The 15558-nt window shown below is 73.3% G+C and overlaps 1 protein-coding gene across 5 annotated transcripts; it reads right to left on the reverse strand.

Moving 5' to 3' along the window:
* Positions 1 to 4331: 4331 nt before the first annotated feature.
* Positions 4332 to 14959, reverse strand: PCGF1 (polycomb group ring finger 1). Of its 5 annotated transcripts, none has more exons than XM_077816123.1 (9): positions 14843 to 14959; positions 11842 to 11947; positions 10959 to 11111; positions 10367 to 10438; positions 9779 to 9884; positions 8208 to 8241; positions 6589 to 6672; positions 4849 to 4929; positions 4332 to 4495 (listed from the first exon to the last, which is right to left on the reverse strand). In XM_077816123.1, the coding sequence occupies exons 1-9, from the start codon at positions 14936 to 14938 to the stop codon at positions 4448 to 4450; spliced, it is 780 nt and encodes a 259-aa protein (XP_077672249.1). In that variant the 5' UTR covers positions 14939 to 14959; the 3' UTR covers positions 4332 to 4447. The 5 variants fall into 5 exon arrangements, with proteins under 5 accessions (XP_077672249.1, XP_077672251.1, XP_077672248.1 ...); XM_077816125.1 differs by having other exon boundaries at positions 4849 to 4923; positions 6589 to 6675; XM_077816122.1 differs by having other exon boundaries at positions 6589 to 6675.
* Positions 14960 to 15558: the final 599 nt, after the last annotated feature.

Here is a 15558-nt window from a genome sequence, read left to right on the forward strand (position 1 = left end):
AACTGCTCCCCATGAAGCCAGGCAGGACTCTGGGGAAGTCTCCTCTCTGGGAGCAGCCTGTCTGCAGGACACACAGCTCACCCGGCTCCACCTTCCTGGGTCCTGACCTCGGAGCCTTCAGCATCCTCTGCCCCTCCGTGCGCTTCCCCCAGCGAGTCCGCCCAGGCAGGGTCCTGGGAAGCCAGAGGGTCCTGCCCCCCAACTCCGCAGTCAAACGTGACTCTCAGCCAGCCAGTAAAACAGAAGGTTTATTAGACGACAGGAACATGTCTAAAACAGAGCTTGTAGGTGCAAAGAACCGGACCCCTCAGCTGGGTCCATTTTGGGGGGCAGTGAGCCAGACAACCACGACTGCCCTTCACTCCTCACCCCCAGCCAGCCCCAAACTGAAACTCCCTCCAGCCCCCCCTCCTCTGGGCTTTGTCCCTTTTCTGGGCCAGGAGGGCACCTGATTCCTTTGTTCTCCAACCCTTTAGCTCTCTCCTTGCAGGGGGGAAGGGCCCAGGCCATCAGTGGCCAGGAAACAGGTCTCGGCCATTCTCTGCGTCAGACCCCTGCATACACATGCCCTCTAGGGCTCTGCAATGATCATACACCTAGATACTTAAGAACTGCCTAGGGGAAACTGAGCACCCCCACACTATTCAGAGGAAACATTAAGAACAGTCCTGCTTTGTCACAGGGGGGCAGCAGCCCAGGAGCGAGTGAATCCCCCAGCTGGGCACTGCCCTGTGTCCAGCCCCTGCCCTGCGGAGCCCACACGGGCCAGGCCAGGCACTGGCTGCTGACAGGGCAGGACCCAGCTGTTAATGTGAAGCTGGAAAGATGTTAGCTCCCAGCCGAGCAGCCCCCAGAGTCACTGGCCCGGTCCCCCGGCAGCAGTGGCTGGGCCGCAGGAACAGGTAATTAAAGCCAAGTGAGCATGGCAAATCAGCCCCCCGTCCCCCCCAGCTCCCTGGACACTCTCAGCTGCGGGGTTGGGAGCAGACCCCTGGGTGCCAGCCACTGCCCCACAACTCCTGGTGCCACCTCCATCCCAGCAGCGGGCAGCCCAGCCACTGTCTGCCTGCACCCCCCCCGCTGGGTCCGAGTGCCCCCCCAGGTGCCAGGGCAGCTGTCAGCCCATGACAGATGGGCCCGTGTCCAGAGATCCGCCCGGGGGGCACTCGGAGCCTGGCACAGCAGGGACGAGCACCCAAAACCCCGGGCCAAACTTTCCCTTTCTGCGGGCCCTGCCCCCAAAGGCAGGAGCCCCAGCGGGGGGCAGTGCTGGGACCGGGGGGGGGGGTCAGGCACAGCTGGCTGGGAGCATGGAGCCCCCCCAGCCAGCCGCACCCCCCATTCCCGGCAGCATTCCTGCCCCTCAGTCCCAGCGCAGGCAGGCCGCTCATTTACCAATGTCAGCCGCCCAGTTGGTTTGAATTAGCCTCCTTGTGCTGTCCCAGCCGGGCTGATAAGTGGGGGACGCGGGGGGTGCGGGATGCGCCGAGGGATCAGCCAGCTCTGGCCCGGCTCCGGCTCCGGCTTCCTGCTCTGCTCTGTGTAACGCCGGAGCCCCCGGCCTGCGTCTGACAGGCTGGGGCTGCAGGAGCCAGAGCCCGTGGTGACAGACACAGCAAAGGGCCCCTCGCCCGGGCTCCAGGCCTGCCAGCGCCCCCCCAGGGACTGGGCCCTGCCCTGCTGCCCTGCTGGGCCCGTCTCCCTGGCTCTGCCCGGCCGGCTGACGGGGCGAGGGGCTGTCCCGTCCCGGGGGCGTCCGAACGGCGCCGACCCTGGTGCAGGCTCTGGGGGGAGGTGCTGCCATGGTGCCAGCAGCTTCCTGGGGGAAGCAGGCGGGGGGCTCGGAGTCTCCGGGGGCAGCAGGGCATGGAGGGCTGGGAGTCCCCGTGTTCGGGGGAATGGGAGTCCCCGTGTTCAGGGGGCTGTGGGGAGGCTGGGTGGGGAGGACCCATGTTCAGGGGGGCTGGGAGACCCCAGCCCCGTCGCCCCACGTGCTGGCCGCGCGGTCCCCAGCTGGCTTTGCCCTGTGCCCTCTGCTCTGCGTTTCACCAGCTACTTGGCAGCGGGCGAGCGCTCGGCCCTAGGCTGCCCCCCGGCCCTGCCGGCCGCCTGAGGGATGGCCAACAGCTGGGCTGGGCACTGCGCAGGCCCGCGTGGGAAGGGCAGGGCCGGGGTAACCAGATCCCCCCCAGGGGCTCCCGGGCCCGGGGTCAGCCCAGCCGCGCAGAGCTCAGGGGTTAAGGATCGGCCACGGGGATGCGCTGCTAATTGCCAGGCCGTGCGGCATAAATCACAGAGCCACAGGCAGCCCCCTCCTGCCCAGCCCCTCCCCAACACAGCCCCGGTGGGGCGATGAACGACCGGCTGCCCCCACAGCCAGACAGGGCACAGAGCCGCCCAGCCAGCAAACCGGGGGCTGCGGGTCAGGAGTGAGGGGCACCAGCAGAGCTGGGGGGCAGGGCAGGGATCGCGGGGGCCGCAGGTCAGGATTGAGGGGCGCTGGCAGAGCTGGGGGGGGCCAGGCTGGGGGAATCCTGATTTCTCTCCCACCCCCTTATCAGATTTCCCTGACACAGCTGAGAGTCTCATACTGCGGGGGCAGGGAAAGTTTCCACCTGTTCTCCCAGGGAAACCCTGGGACGTGGGCGCCCGACTGGTTCCTGTGTCTTGAGGGGGGCGGGGGGGGAGGGCAGGGCCACAGCACGAAAGGGGGGTTCCTACTACTGGGTGGAGGAAGCTCCTTTAGGACAAGTCCATGGCTGAGCGGCCGGGATCCCGTGCGGCCGTCAGGGGCCCTGGCCAGGGCCTGCTGCAGCTGTGGGCCCGCCCCACGGCTGCGGGAGGCTGGCCTGTGACTGAGCTGGGGCGGGGTGGGGGGGAGGTCAGGACCCAGCGCCCCGTCTCAGTTCTGGGACCAGGTGCTGTGGGCCACGGGCCACGCGAGGATAAACAGCCCGGGAGCCGGCCCCGGGCCAGAGGCAGGGCCCAAGACAGCCAGCCCCAAGGAGCAGCAGCCCCAGGGCAAGCCCCAGCCTGGAGGACAAGGGGGCATCGGCAGCCCCCGAGAAGAGGCAGTGAGCGCCATGACGGAGCGCCCTGCCACGCGGCCGCTCCCGGCGGGGAAGCTGAGGCCCCAGGACATCTCAAGAAACCTTGGGTTCCTGGGGCCTGCCCAGGAATCGCCCAGCCCAGGGCTCCACTGCCCCGGGCAGCACCAACACAGCCGGGACGGGGCCGGGACAGTCACCGTCAGGGGGAGATGGGGCCATGCTCCCTGCCTGCCTGCCTGGGGCTGCCGCCTCCTGCCCCCCTCAGGGCTGCGCTCTCTGCTCAGCCCCCCACTCCTGGCCCCGCTCTCTGCCCCCCATCCCGCCGTGCACCCAGGGCTGCCAAGCCAGCTGCGTTCCCTGCCAGGTCTGCTTTCCAGGACTGGGCGGCGCGGGCTGGGCGCTGGGCCAGGGCCAGGCTCAGGGGCACCTGTTGGGTCTCCAGGAATAGGAGACACCAGCTGCCTGGCTCGTGTTTGCTGCTGGCCAGCCGGTCCAGCCCGCAGCTCAACAAGCCACTCGGTGCAGGGGCCGGCCCGTGACCTGCCGTGGGAGCAGGGCCCAGCACCTCCCCCAGTGCCCCCATGGGCAAGGGTGCCCCTCCGCCTTTCCCTAACCCCAGCAGCCTGGGCACAGCCCATTCTCCCCTGCGCTCACTGCCAGGTCTGCTGAGGCCTCCTGGGGCCAGAGGAATTCAGGGGGCGCCCCCCTGTAGGCAGTGCCCCGACCCCCAGCAGCCCGGACCTGCCGCGTTCTGCCCAGCTGCCTGCAGTACCGTGCCCACAAGAGTGGCGAATTGGCCGAGTGTGGTGAAGCCAGCCAGGGGAAGCCCCCCCCCAGGAATCCCAGGGCCATGACTTTATCATGGCTCATTATCTGCGCTGCAGAGGGGCAGCCCCACGGCCCCAGGCCCATTATTTCCCCATCACTCCGGGGGGCGGGGTTGGCAGGGGGACGAGACGCCCGAGGCGGCTGTGATGGTGATTAATCTATTGAGCGCAACAGAGCAACTGGCGCTGGGTAAACGTCTCCACGCGGCTCCCTCCCTCACTACAAGGGAACGGGGGGCACCGTGGGGCCCCGGCACCCGGGGCCCCCTGCATGGGGCAGGAACGGCTGTGTGGGAAGGGGGGCCGGGGCCGGGGCCAGCGCGTGGGAGGGCTGGGTACTGCCGCGGGCAGGGGGGTGTGTGTTTGTTCCCTCCCATGGGCGCTGCCTGGCGCTTGCCCAGCACGGCTCCCCTGCCCCCCTCTCCCCCGGTGCCACGCACGCCGGCCGGCCAGGGATTTTCAACTGTTTTATTCAAAAAATAGACTCGGGCTGGGGCAGGAGGGTTTAAGTTAGGGGGGCTGCAGGGTTCGGGGGTCTCTGGGCAGGGCAGCGCCCTCGGCCCAGGCCCCCTACCTCCTCTTCTCCTTCACGCTGTAATGCAGGAGCAGGGGCGCAGGCTGCAAGCAAGAGAGTGGCCGTGAGAGAGCGGGACGGCCAGCGGGACCACCCCTCCTGGCCCCCCCAGCGCACCCCCCTGCCACCCCCCCAGCGCAGCCAGACCCCACCAGTGCACCCCCTGCGAGCTCAAACGAGGGAGAAGCGCCCAGCCTCCCCGGCACTCAGCAGGAGAAACAACGGGCCGGACTCCGGCGGGCAGCGCCAGGCCAGGGCTGGGGCCGGCTGCGTGCCGGGGAGAGCGAGGGCCCTGCCCCCCAATGTGCCCAGTGCGGCTGCCGGGCTGCGCTCGCGCGACAGGTACCCCGGCCCGACGCCCCCCCGCCCAGGCCAGGGCCCGCGGCCCCGCACCCACCTTGCCGAACCAGCGGGATAGCCAGAGCTGCTTCATGGTCATGTGATCCGGGAGCACCTCGCTGCCGTAAAGGATCTGCACCTGCACGGAGACGCTGCATCACCAGGTGGATGGGCGCTGCCCCCGGTGCCCGGCCTGAGAGCCGCCCCCGGCCCCTCCAACCGCACCTGCAACCCCCCCGCCCCCAGCCCCCGGTGCCCGGCCTGAGAGCCGCCCCCGGCCCCTCCAACCGCACCTGCAACCCCCCGCCCCCAGCCCCCCCGGCGCCCGGCCTGAGAGCCGCCCCCGGCCCCTCCAACCGCACCTGCAACCCCCCCGCCCCCAGCCCCCTGGTGCCCGGCCTGAGAGCCGCCCCCGGCCCCTCCAACCGCACCTGCAACCCCCCCGCCCCAGCGCCCCGGCGCCCGGCCTGAGAGCCGCCCCCGGCCCCTCCAACCGCACCTGCAACCCCCCCGCCCCCAGCCCCCGGCCTGAGACCCGCCCCCGGCCCCTCCAACCGCACCTGCAACCCCCCCGCCCCCAGCGCCCCGGCGCCCGGCCTGAGAGCCGCCCCCGGCCCCTCCAACCGCACCTGCAACCCCCCCGCCCCCAGCCCCCCGGCGCCCGGCCTGAGACCCGCCCCCGGCCCCTCAACCGCACCTGCAACCCCCCCGCCCCCAGCCCCCCGGCGCCCGGCCTGAGACCCGCCCCCGGCCCCTCCAACCGCACCTGCAACCCCCCCGCCCCCAGCCCCCCGGCGCCCGGCCTGAGAGCCGCCCCGGCCCCTCCAACCGCACCTGCAACCCCCCCGCCCCAGCCCCCCGGCGCCCGGCCTGAGAGCCGCCCCCGGCCCCTCCAACCGCACCTGCAACCCCCCCGCCCCCAGCCCCCCGGCGCCCGGCCTGAGAGCCGCCCCGGCCCCTCCAACCGCACCTGCAACCCCCCCGCCCCCAGCCCCCCGGCGCCCGGCCTGAGACCCACCCCCGGCCCCTCCAACCGCACCTGCAACCCCCCCGCCCCCAGCCCCCCGGCGCCCGCCTGAGAGCCGCCCCCGGCCCCTCCAACCGCACCTGCAATCCCCCCGCCCCCAGCCCCCCGGCGCCCGGCCTGAGAGCCGCCCCCGGCCCCTCCAACCGCACCTGCAACCCCCCCGCCCCCAGCCCCCCGGCGCCCGGCCTGAGAGCCGCCCCCGGCCCCTCCAACCGCACCTGCAACCCCCCCGCCCCCAGCCCCCCGGCGCCCGGCCTGAGAGCCGCCCCCGGCCCCTCCAACCGCACCTGCAACCCCCCGCCCCCAGCCCCCCGGCGCCCGGCCTGAGAGCCGCCCCCGGCCCCTCCAACCGCACCTGCAACCCCCCCGCCCCCAGCCCCCCGGCGCCCGGCCTGAGAGCCGCCCCCGGCCCCTCAACCGCACCTGCAACCCCCCCGCCCCCAGCCCCCCGGCGCCCGGCCTGAGACCCGCCCCGGCCCTCCAACCGCACCTGCAACCCCCCCGCCCCCAGCCCCCTGGTGCCCGGCCTGAGACCCGCCCCCGGCCCCCCGGTGCCCGGCCTGAGACCCGCCCCCGGCCCCTCCAACTGCACCTGCAACCCCCCCGCCCCCAGCCCCCGGCGCCCGGCCTGAGAGCCGCCCCGGCCCCTCCAACCGCACCTGCAACCCCCCCGCCCCCAGCCCCCCGGTGCCCGGCCTGCCAGCCTCCTGCGAGTGGCCCAGCCCGGCTGGCAGCGCCGCCCGGCCCCCCCGGCCCCCCCGGCCCACTCACGTGCTGCAGCCCCAGCCCCAGGCGGTGGCACAGGACCCTGCGCAGGTGACGCACCTGGGCCCGCACCGAGCAGCGCACGTACTTCTGCTGCAAGGGAGAGCGGGGTGAGGGCAGGGCGCCGGAGGGGCCCCCCCCCGAGTGCACCATGGGGGGCCCCGGACTGGGACAAACAGACCCCCGGCCAGCCCCCAGCACGCACCCCCCGGCCAGCCCCCAGCTCGCACCCCCCGGCGACTCCCAGCACGCACCCCCCGGCCAGCCCCCAGCACGCACCCCCCGGCCAGCCCCCCCCCTCCAGAGTGCACCATGGGGGGCCCCGGACTGGGACAAACAGACCCCCCGGCCAGCCCCCAGCACGCACCCCCCGGCCAGCCCCCCCCCCCCTAGAGTGCACCATGGGGGGCCCCGGACTGGGACAAACAGACCCCCCGGCCAGCCCCCAGCTCGCACCCCCCGGCCAGCCCCCCCCCCAGCTCGCACCCCCGGCCAGCCCCCCCCCAGAGTGCACCATGGGGGGCCCCGGACTGGACAAACAGACCCCCCGGCCAGCCCCCAGCACGCACCCCCGGCCAGCCCCCAGCTCGCACCCCCCGGCGACTCCCAGCACGCACCCCCGGCCAGCCCCCAGCACGCACCCCCCCGGCCAGCCCCCAGCTCGCACCCCCCGGCCAGCCCCAGCTCGCACCCCCCGGCCAGCCCCCCCCTCCCAGAGTGCACCATGGGGGCCCCGGACTGGGACAAACAGACCCCCCGGCCAGCCCCCAGCACGCACCCCCCGGCCAGCCCCCCCCCCCCCTAGAGTGCACCATGGGGGGCCCCGGACTGGGACAAACAGACCCCCCGGCCAGCCCCCAGCACGCACCCCCCGGCGACTCCCAGCACGCACCCCCCGGCCAGCCACGGTCCCCCCAGCACGCATCCCCAGGCCAGCCCCCCCTGCACACACCCCCAGCCAGCCCTGCATGCCCTGGCTACTCCAAACAGACCCCCCCAGGGCTCCCCTGACCACCTCCCACCCCCAGCGCTGCACCCCGCTCCCCCCCAGCCACCCTCCCTGTCCCTACCCTGGTGCAGTGTTTCCTGGGCAGGGCTCTGGGCTGGCACAGCCCCCTTTGGGCCAGGGGCAGGGGGCATCCCTGGCATGGACCCAGCAGGAATTGGGACACGCCGATGCCCAGCCCAGGGGTGTGGGTTCAATGGGGGACACAGGAAGCATCAGTGGAAGGAGCCACCCAGGCTGCCCTCCCCCCACCCCTGGCAAGGGGCCTGGCCACTGCCTCCAGCCCCCCGAGATAGCAAGACAGGATCCCGGGGCTGTGGGGGCCTCGCACAGCGCTGGCAGGTCAAGCTCCCAGCCCAACCTCCGCAAGGGAGCCGGACAGCTGTGGGGGAGAGCCAGGCCCTGGCCAGCTGGGGGACGAGGACCTGGCTGAGAGGAGCCAGTGTCCTCACCGGCCTGCTCCAGACCGCTGAGAGAAGGCAGGAAACACTGGCCCCCGGCCCCCAGCGTGCTGGCCCCAGCGCCCCCGTGGGAGCCAGGCAGGCTCGCGGTGCCCCCGGCTGCCAGCAGACGGCACCATGTCTGCGCACGCGGGGAGCCACCCCCTGCCTGGCCTTACCTGCAGACCAGTCTTGTTCTTCTCTTTGCTGGAGCTGGGGAGAGACCAGAGGGGACGGCCCATGAGAGCTGGGAGTGCTGGCGGGGCCAGGGGCAAACCCTGCCCAGGGACAAACCCTGCCGGGGCAAACACCTAGTGCCCACAGGGCGGGTGCAACATGGGCACTGCCTGGCCCTCTTCACAGCACCTCCCCCTGGGAGCTCCTAAACCCAGCCTCATCGTTTCCACCCCACACCCCAGAGCCCCTAGCCGCAGACACCCCCCGGCCAGATGGGACCCTGCGCTCCCCTCGTCGGCCCTGGGGAACACAGGCCAGACCACCCTGCACTGCTCCTGCTCGAACAGGAGCCGCATCTTAGAGACACACCAGTCCTGACCCTCCCTGCGGAAACGGCTCGTGGGTCACTCCCCTCCCGGCCAGCATGTGGGCTTCACGTCCCGTCTGAACGTGGCTAGCCTCAGCTTCCAGCCCCCAGCACGTGTTAGCCTGTCCTCTGCCAGGCCGAAGGGTCCTGGACCGCCACATTTCTGCTCCACGCGTAGGTGCCGACAGACGGGGATCCAGCCACCCTGACCCTTCTCTTTAACTCGACCAGGCTCCCTGCGTCTCTCACTCCAGGGCAGGTTTCTAACCCTTCCATCGCTCCCACGGCTCTTCTCCACCCCCTCCAAGTTCTCAACGTCCCTCTTGAGCTGTGGGCACCAGAGCCAGACACAGGATCCCAGCAGCAGCCACCCCAGAAAATCACCCCTCAGCTCCTGCTCGACATCCCCCGTTTACACAGCTCAGGACGGCATTCGCCTTCTGGCCACAGCGTGGCAGTCAGCCACTCACCCACCACGAGCCCCGCCGGTACGGACGGCCTGCGGCCTTTGTCCCTTTCACCCTGGTGCTTGTGCCCAGCCTGCCACGCGACCAGCTTGCTCTGTGACGGACCTGCCCTCACCGCTTCCCCCTGCCCCGACCTTAGGGCCACCTGCCAACTTCACCAGGGAGGGGTCCATGGGCCGGGCAGACCAGAGCTGCCTTTGCAGCCAGTCCCGAGGCTGGGGCTTTGGGATGGACAGAGCTCATACCCAGCAGGGGGCGCTCTCCCCTCTCCCGCACTGCTCCAGTGCGTGCTATGGGGTGCTGGACTGCGGGCCGTTCTGCCTCCCGAACCCCACGTAAACCCGGAGCCCGACCCCAGGCCCAGTAACTCCGTCCTCCGGCCCCTCCCCAGAGAGGTCGCATTAACCCTGGCGCTCTGGGCAAAGTCTCACTCCGGAATCCCCCTCGGTCTCCCTAAGGCCCCAGCACAGCCTCCATGGAGCCAGGACTCCCGCGGGCAGCTGGGGGCTATTAAACAGGCGAGTCCCACCCCAGCGCTGGCTGCATGGCTGTGGTGTGCGTGGGTTTCAGAGCAGGCACGGAGGGATCCGGGCAGAGCTGGGGGCACTGGGAGGGAAGCCCAGGGCTGGAGAGCAGCGAACTGTGGATCAGCATCGAGAGGCACGTCGTCACCCCCAGTCCTGGGCAGGGTTCAGTGACCCATCTGCTGAGCCCCCGCCACGGGCACCGCGCCACTGACCTCTGCCGCTCCAGGCACAGGGAGACGTGCTCGTCGAAGCGGTAGTAGTGAGCACGGGAGTGGTCGAAGCTGCTGTAGGGCAAGCCCATCGTGTCGACCACGGGATCTGGGGGGGACGCACGGCAGTGAGACGGGGACAGCGATGGGCCCAGCCCCCCGCAGCCAGCTAACGCGGCCCACAGGGCACGAGAGCAGCCCAGCAGACAGCAGTGAGTGGGGCAGGATGGATGCCCCAGGGAGAGGCAGCTACAGCCTGCCCCCACTGCCCCAGAGCCCCCTCCCCCTGCCGCCCCATCCCACCCCCCCAGCTCCGTAGAGACCCTTCCTCCACATCCCCCTGTCCTCCCCGAGCTCTGCGGAGCCCCCTCCCCCTGCTACCCCATCCCTCCGTCCTGCCCCCCCAGCTCCACAGAGCCCCCTCCCCTGCCACCCCGTCCCACCCCCCGCAGCTCCTCCCTCCCTCCCCATCGCCCTGTTCTCCCCCAGCTCCATGAAGCCCTCCTCCCCCTGCCACCCCACTGTCCCCCCACCCCCAGCACGGGGCTCAGAGCCCCCCAGGCTAGGCACAGCGCACTGTGAGTATCGCACCCTCGCTGCTGGGCTGGGTCACTCGGTCGAGGCCCCGCGACTGGTAGAACTCCCGGATCCGCTTCTCCTCGCCTGCAGTGAGAGGGGCAGCGCTCGGCCAGCTTCCCGCACTAGGGAGGGCCCCCGGCCTCCCCCCCCCGACCCCCCCACACACAGGGCCCCCGGCCTCCCCCACACACAGGGCCCCCGGCCTCCCCCACCCCGCCCCCCCCACACACAGGGCCCCCGGCCTCCCCCACCCCCCCCCACCCCACACACAGGGCCCCCGGCCTCCCCCGAGTAGGGCCTGGCCCAGGCTGTGTGCTCTGGGGTGAAGGCAGCCTTGCCCTGCCCAAGCAGCCCTGGCCAGGCAGGGACTGAGAAGCACCAGGGCTGCGGTGTGGAGCCATCGACTGGGCATCTGCCAGCGGCAGCCCCGGCCCTTTGTGCTGACGGCTCCCTACACAGGGGCTGCAGGTGGGGCACGGACAGCAGAGCCCCCCACCCCGGCCCCTGGGGCTCACAGCCCCCCCATCACAGCAGAGCCCCCCGGCCTCATCCCTGCCCCCCACAGCAGAGGCCCCCCCGCCCTCACAGTCACCCCCCCACTCACTTTCCTGCAGGCCGGGCACCAGCTTGTAGAGCACGTCCTGCATGACGCGGTCCAGCTTGAGGTTGAGCAGCGGCTGGGTCTCGTGGATCTTGGTGTTGCACATGGGGCAGTACTTGCTGGTCTGCAGGTACTTGACGATGCAGCTCTTGCAGACTGCGGCGAGGGCCGGGCGTCAGGGCCGGGGACCCAGCCTGGCACAGCCCGGGACGCCGTGGGCAGCAGCCCCTACCCCTGCCCGGCTCCCCACCCCGGGCCCATCTAGCCCCGCAGCCGGCTTCAGCCAGCGTCCCCTGCCCCTGCCCCGGCTGGGGCCCGTGTGCTGCGGGCTGACCCTCCTGCAGGCCCTGGGCGCTGGGCCAGCTCCCGCTGCCCTGCCAGCTGGGCGCCCTGCCAGCTGGGCACCCAGCTGATCCCCCTCCCCCAGGGGCATCTCCAGCCCACCCAGGGCGGTGCGATGCTGCCACCCGCTGGCCAGGCTCGCTGGAGCCGGCAACCCCTGAAAGCGCAGGGGTGGGGGAGAGGTGGAGGCTGGCTCTGACCACCCCACCCCGTACCCCCACAGAGCACCCCTCAGCCAGCTGCCCTGCCCCGCCCCCCAGCCCGGCCCGGCTGGCTCCTTCGCAGACAGAGGGGGCTCCTAACTCTCCGGGAGAGACGCCGGCCCAGCAGAGGGAGCAGCCCGGCCCCTCTTGCCCAGGTCTGCGGCAGACTCGGGGCTGGAGGGCTCCAGAATGCAGCCCCGGGGCCAGCGACGGCAGGGCCAGGCCGGGCCAGATCGAGCGGCGCGGCCACTGGGAGCCCTGCCCCACAGACGGGGGCCGTGAACCGGCCCCGGGGGGGGCTGTCCCCTGGTGCCCCCAGCCAGCCTGGCCCCTGCACTCACACGTGTGCAAACACTCGGTGATGGTGGTGGCGTCGATGAAGTACCCAGCGCAGAGGCAGCAAACGATGTGCTCGTTCAGCTCCTTCATCTTCACCTTCACCTCCTCCTGCCAGACGGGGCACATGTCACCAGGGTCCCTCACTCCCAGCCCTGGGCTCCCCCACAGCCCTGCCGGCGCCCCTCGCTCCCGACCCGCAGCCCCTACAGCCCAGCCCTGGGCTCCCCCCACAGCCCTGCCAGTGCCCCTCACTCCCGACCCGCAGCCCCTACAGCCCAGCCCTGGGCTCCCCCCACAGCCCTGCCGGTGCCCCTCACTCCCAACCCGCAGCCCCTGCTACCCCAGCCCTGGGCTCCTGCCCCCCGCAGCCCTGCCGGCGCCCCTCGCTCCCGACCCGCAGCCCCTACAGCCCAGCCCTGGGCTCCCCCCAGCCCTGCCGGTGCCCCTCGCTCCCGACCCGCAGCCCCTACAGCCCAGCCCTGGGCTCCCCCCACAGCCCTGCCGGCGCCCCTCGCTCCCGACCCGCAGCCCCTACAGCCCAGCCCTGGGCTCCCCCCAGCCCTGCCGGTGCCCCTCACTCCCGACCCGCAGCCCCCGCTACCCCGGCCCTGGGCTCCCCCCACAGCTCTGCCGGTGCCCCTCGCTCCCGACTCGCAGCCCCTACAGCCCAGCCCTGGGCTCCCCCCACAGCCCTGCCGGCGCCCCTCGCTCCCGACCCGCAGCCCCTACAGCCCAGCCCTGGGCTCCCCCCAGCCCTGCCGGTGCCCCTCGCTCCCGACCCGCAGCCCCTACAGCCCAGCCCTGGGCTCCCCCCACAGCCCTGCCGGTGCCCCTCGCTCCCGACCCACAGCCCCTACAGCCCAGCCCTGGGCTCCCCCCCAGCCCTGCCGGTACCCCTCGCTCCCGACCCGCAGCCCCTGCTAGCCCAGCCCTGGGCTCCCCCCACAGCCCTGGCGGTGCCCCTCGCTCCCGACCCGCAGCCCCTACAGCCCAGCCCTGGGCTCCCCCCACAGCCCTGCCGGTGCCCCTCACTCCCGACCCGCAGCCCCTGCTACCCCGGCCCTGGGCTCCTGCCCCCCGCAGCCCTGCCGGTGCCCCTCACTCCCGACCCGCAGCCCCTGCTACCCCGGCCCTGGGCTCCTGCCCCCCGCAGCTCTGCCGGTGCCCCTCGCTCCTGACCCACAGCCCCTACAGCCCAGCCCTGGGCTCCCCCCCAGCCCTGCCGGTGCCCCTCGCTCCCGACCCGCAGCCCCTGCTAGCCCAGCCCTGGGCTCCCCCCACAGCCCTGGCGGTGCCCCTCGCTCCCGACCCGCAGCCCCTACAGCCCAGCCCTGGGCTCCCCCCACAGCCCTGCCGGTGCCCCTCGCTCCCGACCCGCAGCCCCTACAGCCCAGCCCTGGGCTCCCCCCACAGCCCTGCCGGTGCCCCTCACTCCCGACCCACAGCCCCTGCTAGCCCAGCCCTGGGCTCCCCGCACAGCCCTGCCGGTGCCCCTCGCTCCCGACCCGCAGCCCCTACAGCCCAGCCCTGGGCTCCCCCCACAGCCCTGCCCGCGCCCCTCGCTCCCGACCCACAGCCCCTACAGCCCAGCCCTGGGCTCCCCCCCAGCCCTGCTGGTGCCCCTCGCTCCCGACCCGCAGCCCCTACAGCCCAGCCCTGGGCTCCCCCCACAGCCCTGCCGGTGCCCCTCGCTCCCGACCCGCAGCCCCCGCTAGCCCAGCCCTGGGCTCCCCCCACAGCCCTGCCGGCGCCCCTCACTCCCGACCCGCAGCCCCCGCTAGCCCAGCCCTGGGCTCCCCCCACAGCCCTGCCGGTGCCCCTCGCTCCCGACCCGCAGCCCCTGCTAGCCCAGCCCTGGGCTCCCCCACAGCCCTGCCGGTGCCCCTCACTCCCGACCCGCAGCCCCTGCTAGCCCGGCCCTGGGCTCCTGCCCCCCGCAGCCCTGCCGGTGCCCCTCGCTCCCGACCCGCAGCCCCTGCTAGCCCAGCCCTGGGCTCCCCCACAGCCCTGCCGGTGCCCCTCACTCCCGACCCGCAGCCCCTGCTAGCCCGGCCCTGGGCTCCTGCCCCCCGCAGCCCTGCCGGTGCCCCTCGCTCCCGACCCGCAGCCCCTACAGCCCAGCCCTGGGCTCCCCCCACAGCCCTGCCGGTGCCCCTCACTCCCGACCCGCAGCCCCTGCTAGCCCAGCCCTGGGCTCCTGCCCCCCCAGCTCTGCCGGCGCCCCTCGCTCCCAACCTGCAGCCCCCGCTAGCCCGGCCCTGGGCTCCCCCCACAGCTCTGCCGGTGCCCCTCACTCCCGACCCGCAGCCCCTACAGCCCAGCCCTGGAGTCCCCTCCCCCCACATCTCTGCTAGTGCGGCCACCGTCTTGGGGGGCCAATCCAGCGGCCCTTGAATCTCCACTTCTGGGGCTGAGTGACAAGAGAGGGACAAGCGAGGCCTACCCCCACCCCCAGATCAGCAGAGCGGCTCTCGACCCCTGGCTCCTCCTGACCCATGTGCTGGGGTGGTGCCCGGGAGCCCGTTAGGCACAAAGCCCCGGGGGACCCTGCGCAGGGTACCCACCAGGCTGCCCCAGCAATACGTGGGTGCCCCAGCTGGGCAGGAGGGGGACCCCTGTGGACTGTGGGGGGCAGGGACTGGAGAAGGTTCCATGACTGGGCTACTCCCCGCCCCTACACTCGCCTGTGCCTCCCCCAGGCGACATCACCTTAACTCTGCCCCAGCCCGGCTGCGGGCGGGGCCTGGCCCCTAGGCCCCGCCCCCTGGAGCGGACTCAGAGTCCCCATGGCGTGGACACGCCGGCTCACGGCTGCGCATGCGCACGGGCAGCCCTCGCCCCGCCAGACACCGCCTTCAGGGCACGTGCGCACCGTCACTGGTGCGCATGCGCGGCCCTGTCCGTCGCCCACTCAGGCGCGGGAGCCCCTCTTCCGCCCGCGCATGCGCCTTGCTCTGTCCGCCCCGAGGCGCGGCCGCTGCTGGGGGAGCCGCGGCGCCTCACCTCGTTGCGGAGCGGGTCCATCTTGTAGACGGCCTGGAGCTGGTTCCGCAGCCGCATGGCGATCGCCATCGGGCCCCCCTGAGGAGGAGACGCCATCTTAGAACCGCCTCCCACCCACTTCCGGGTTGGGGCGGGGCCTGTCCCCACGGCAACGGCGAGAACTACAGCTCCCGCCGTGCCCTGCGCGGCCAGGCCGCCCGCGAGCCGGGGGCGGGGCACGGAGCGGCTGGCGCGGTGCAGGCCGGGAGCTGTAGTCCCCGCTCTCCGCCCGCGGCAGGCCGGGCGCCCCCTGGCGGGCCGGGGGGGTAACAGCGCGGGGGCCGTGGGACCCTCCCCTGCCGCGCGCCCCGCCCCCCTGCCGGGTGTCTGCGAAGGCGCCCCCGGCCCCCCCAGCGCCCCCCGCCACAACCCCCCCCCCAGCGCCCGGGGGGGGAACCCGGCGCCCCCCGCTCCAGCCCCCCCCAGCGCCCGGGGGGGGAACCCGGCGCCCCCCTCCCCAGCCCCCCCCAGCGCCCAGGGGGGGAACCCGGCGCCTCCCGCCCCAGCCCCCCCCCAGCGCCCGGGGGGGGAACCCGGCGCCCCGCGCTCCAGCCCCCTCCGGCGCCCCCCACCCCAGCCCCCCCCCAGCACCGGGGGGGGACTCGGCGCCCCCCGCTCCAGCCCCCCCCAGCGACCCCGGGGGGGGGAACCCGGCGCCTCCCGCCCCAGGCCCCCCC

The sequence above is a fragment of the Eretmochelys imbricata genome, chromosome 4 (assembly GCF_965152235.1).
Source record: "Eretmochelys imbricata isolate rEreImb1 chromosome 4, rEreImb1.hap1, whole genome shotgun sequence".
Lineage (NCBI taxonomy): Eukaryota > Metazoa > Chordata > Testudines > Cheloniidae > Eretmochelys > Eretmochelys imbricata.

What these genes read in the sequence shown, in the direction of transcription:
- PCGF1 (XM_077816122.1), bottom strand. Translation starts at nt 14,938, where the DNA reads ATGGCGTCTCCTCCTCAGGGGGGCCCGATGGCGATCGCCATGCGGCTG. An exon ending in GGTGCCCGGCCTGCAGGAAA is followed by an intron (nt 10,439 to 10,958) that starts GTGAGTGGGGGG and finishes CTCTCACTGCAG; the next exon opens with GCGAGGAGAAGCGGATCCGG. An exon ending in CTGTGCCTGGAGCGGCAGAG is followed by an intron (nt 8,242 to 9,778) that starts GTCAGTGGCGCG and finishes GTCTCTCCCCAG; the next exon opens with CTCCAGCAAAGAGAAGAACA.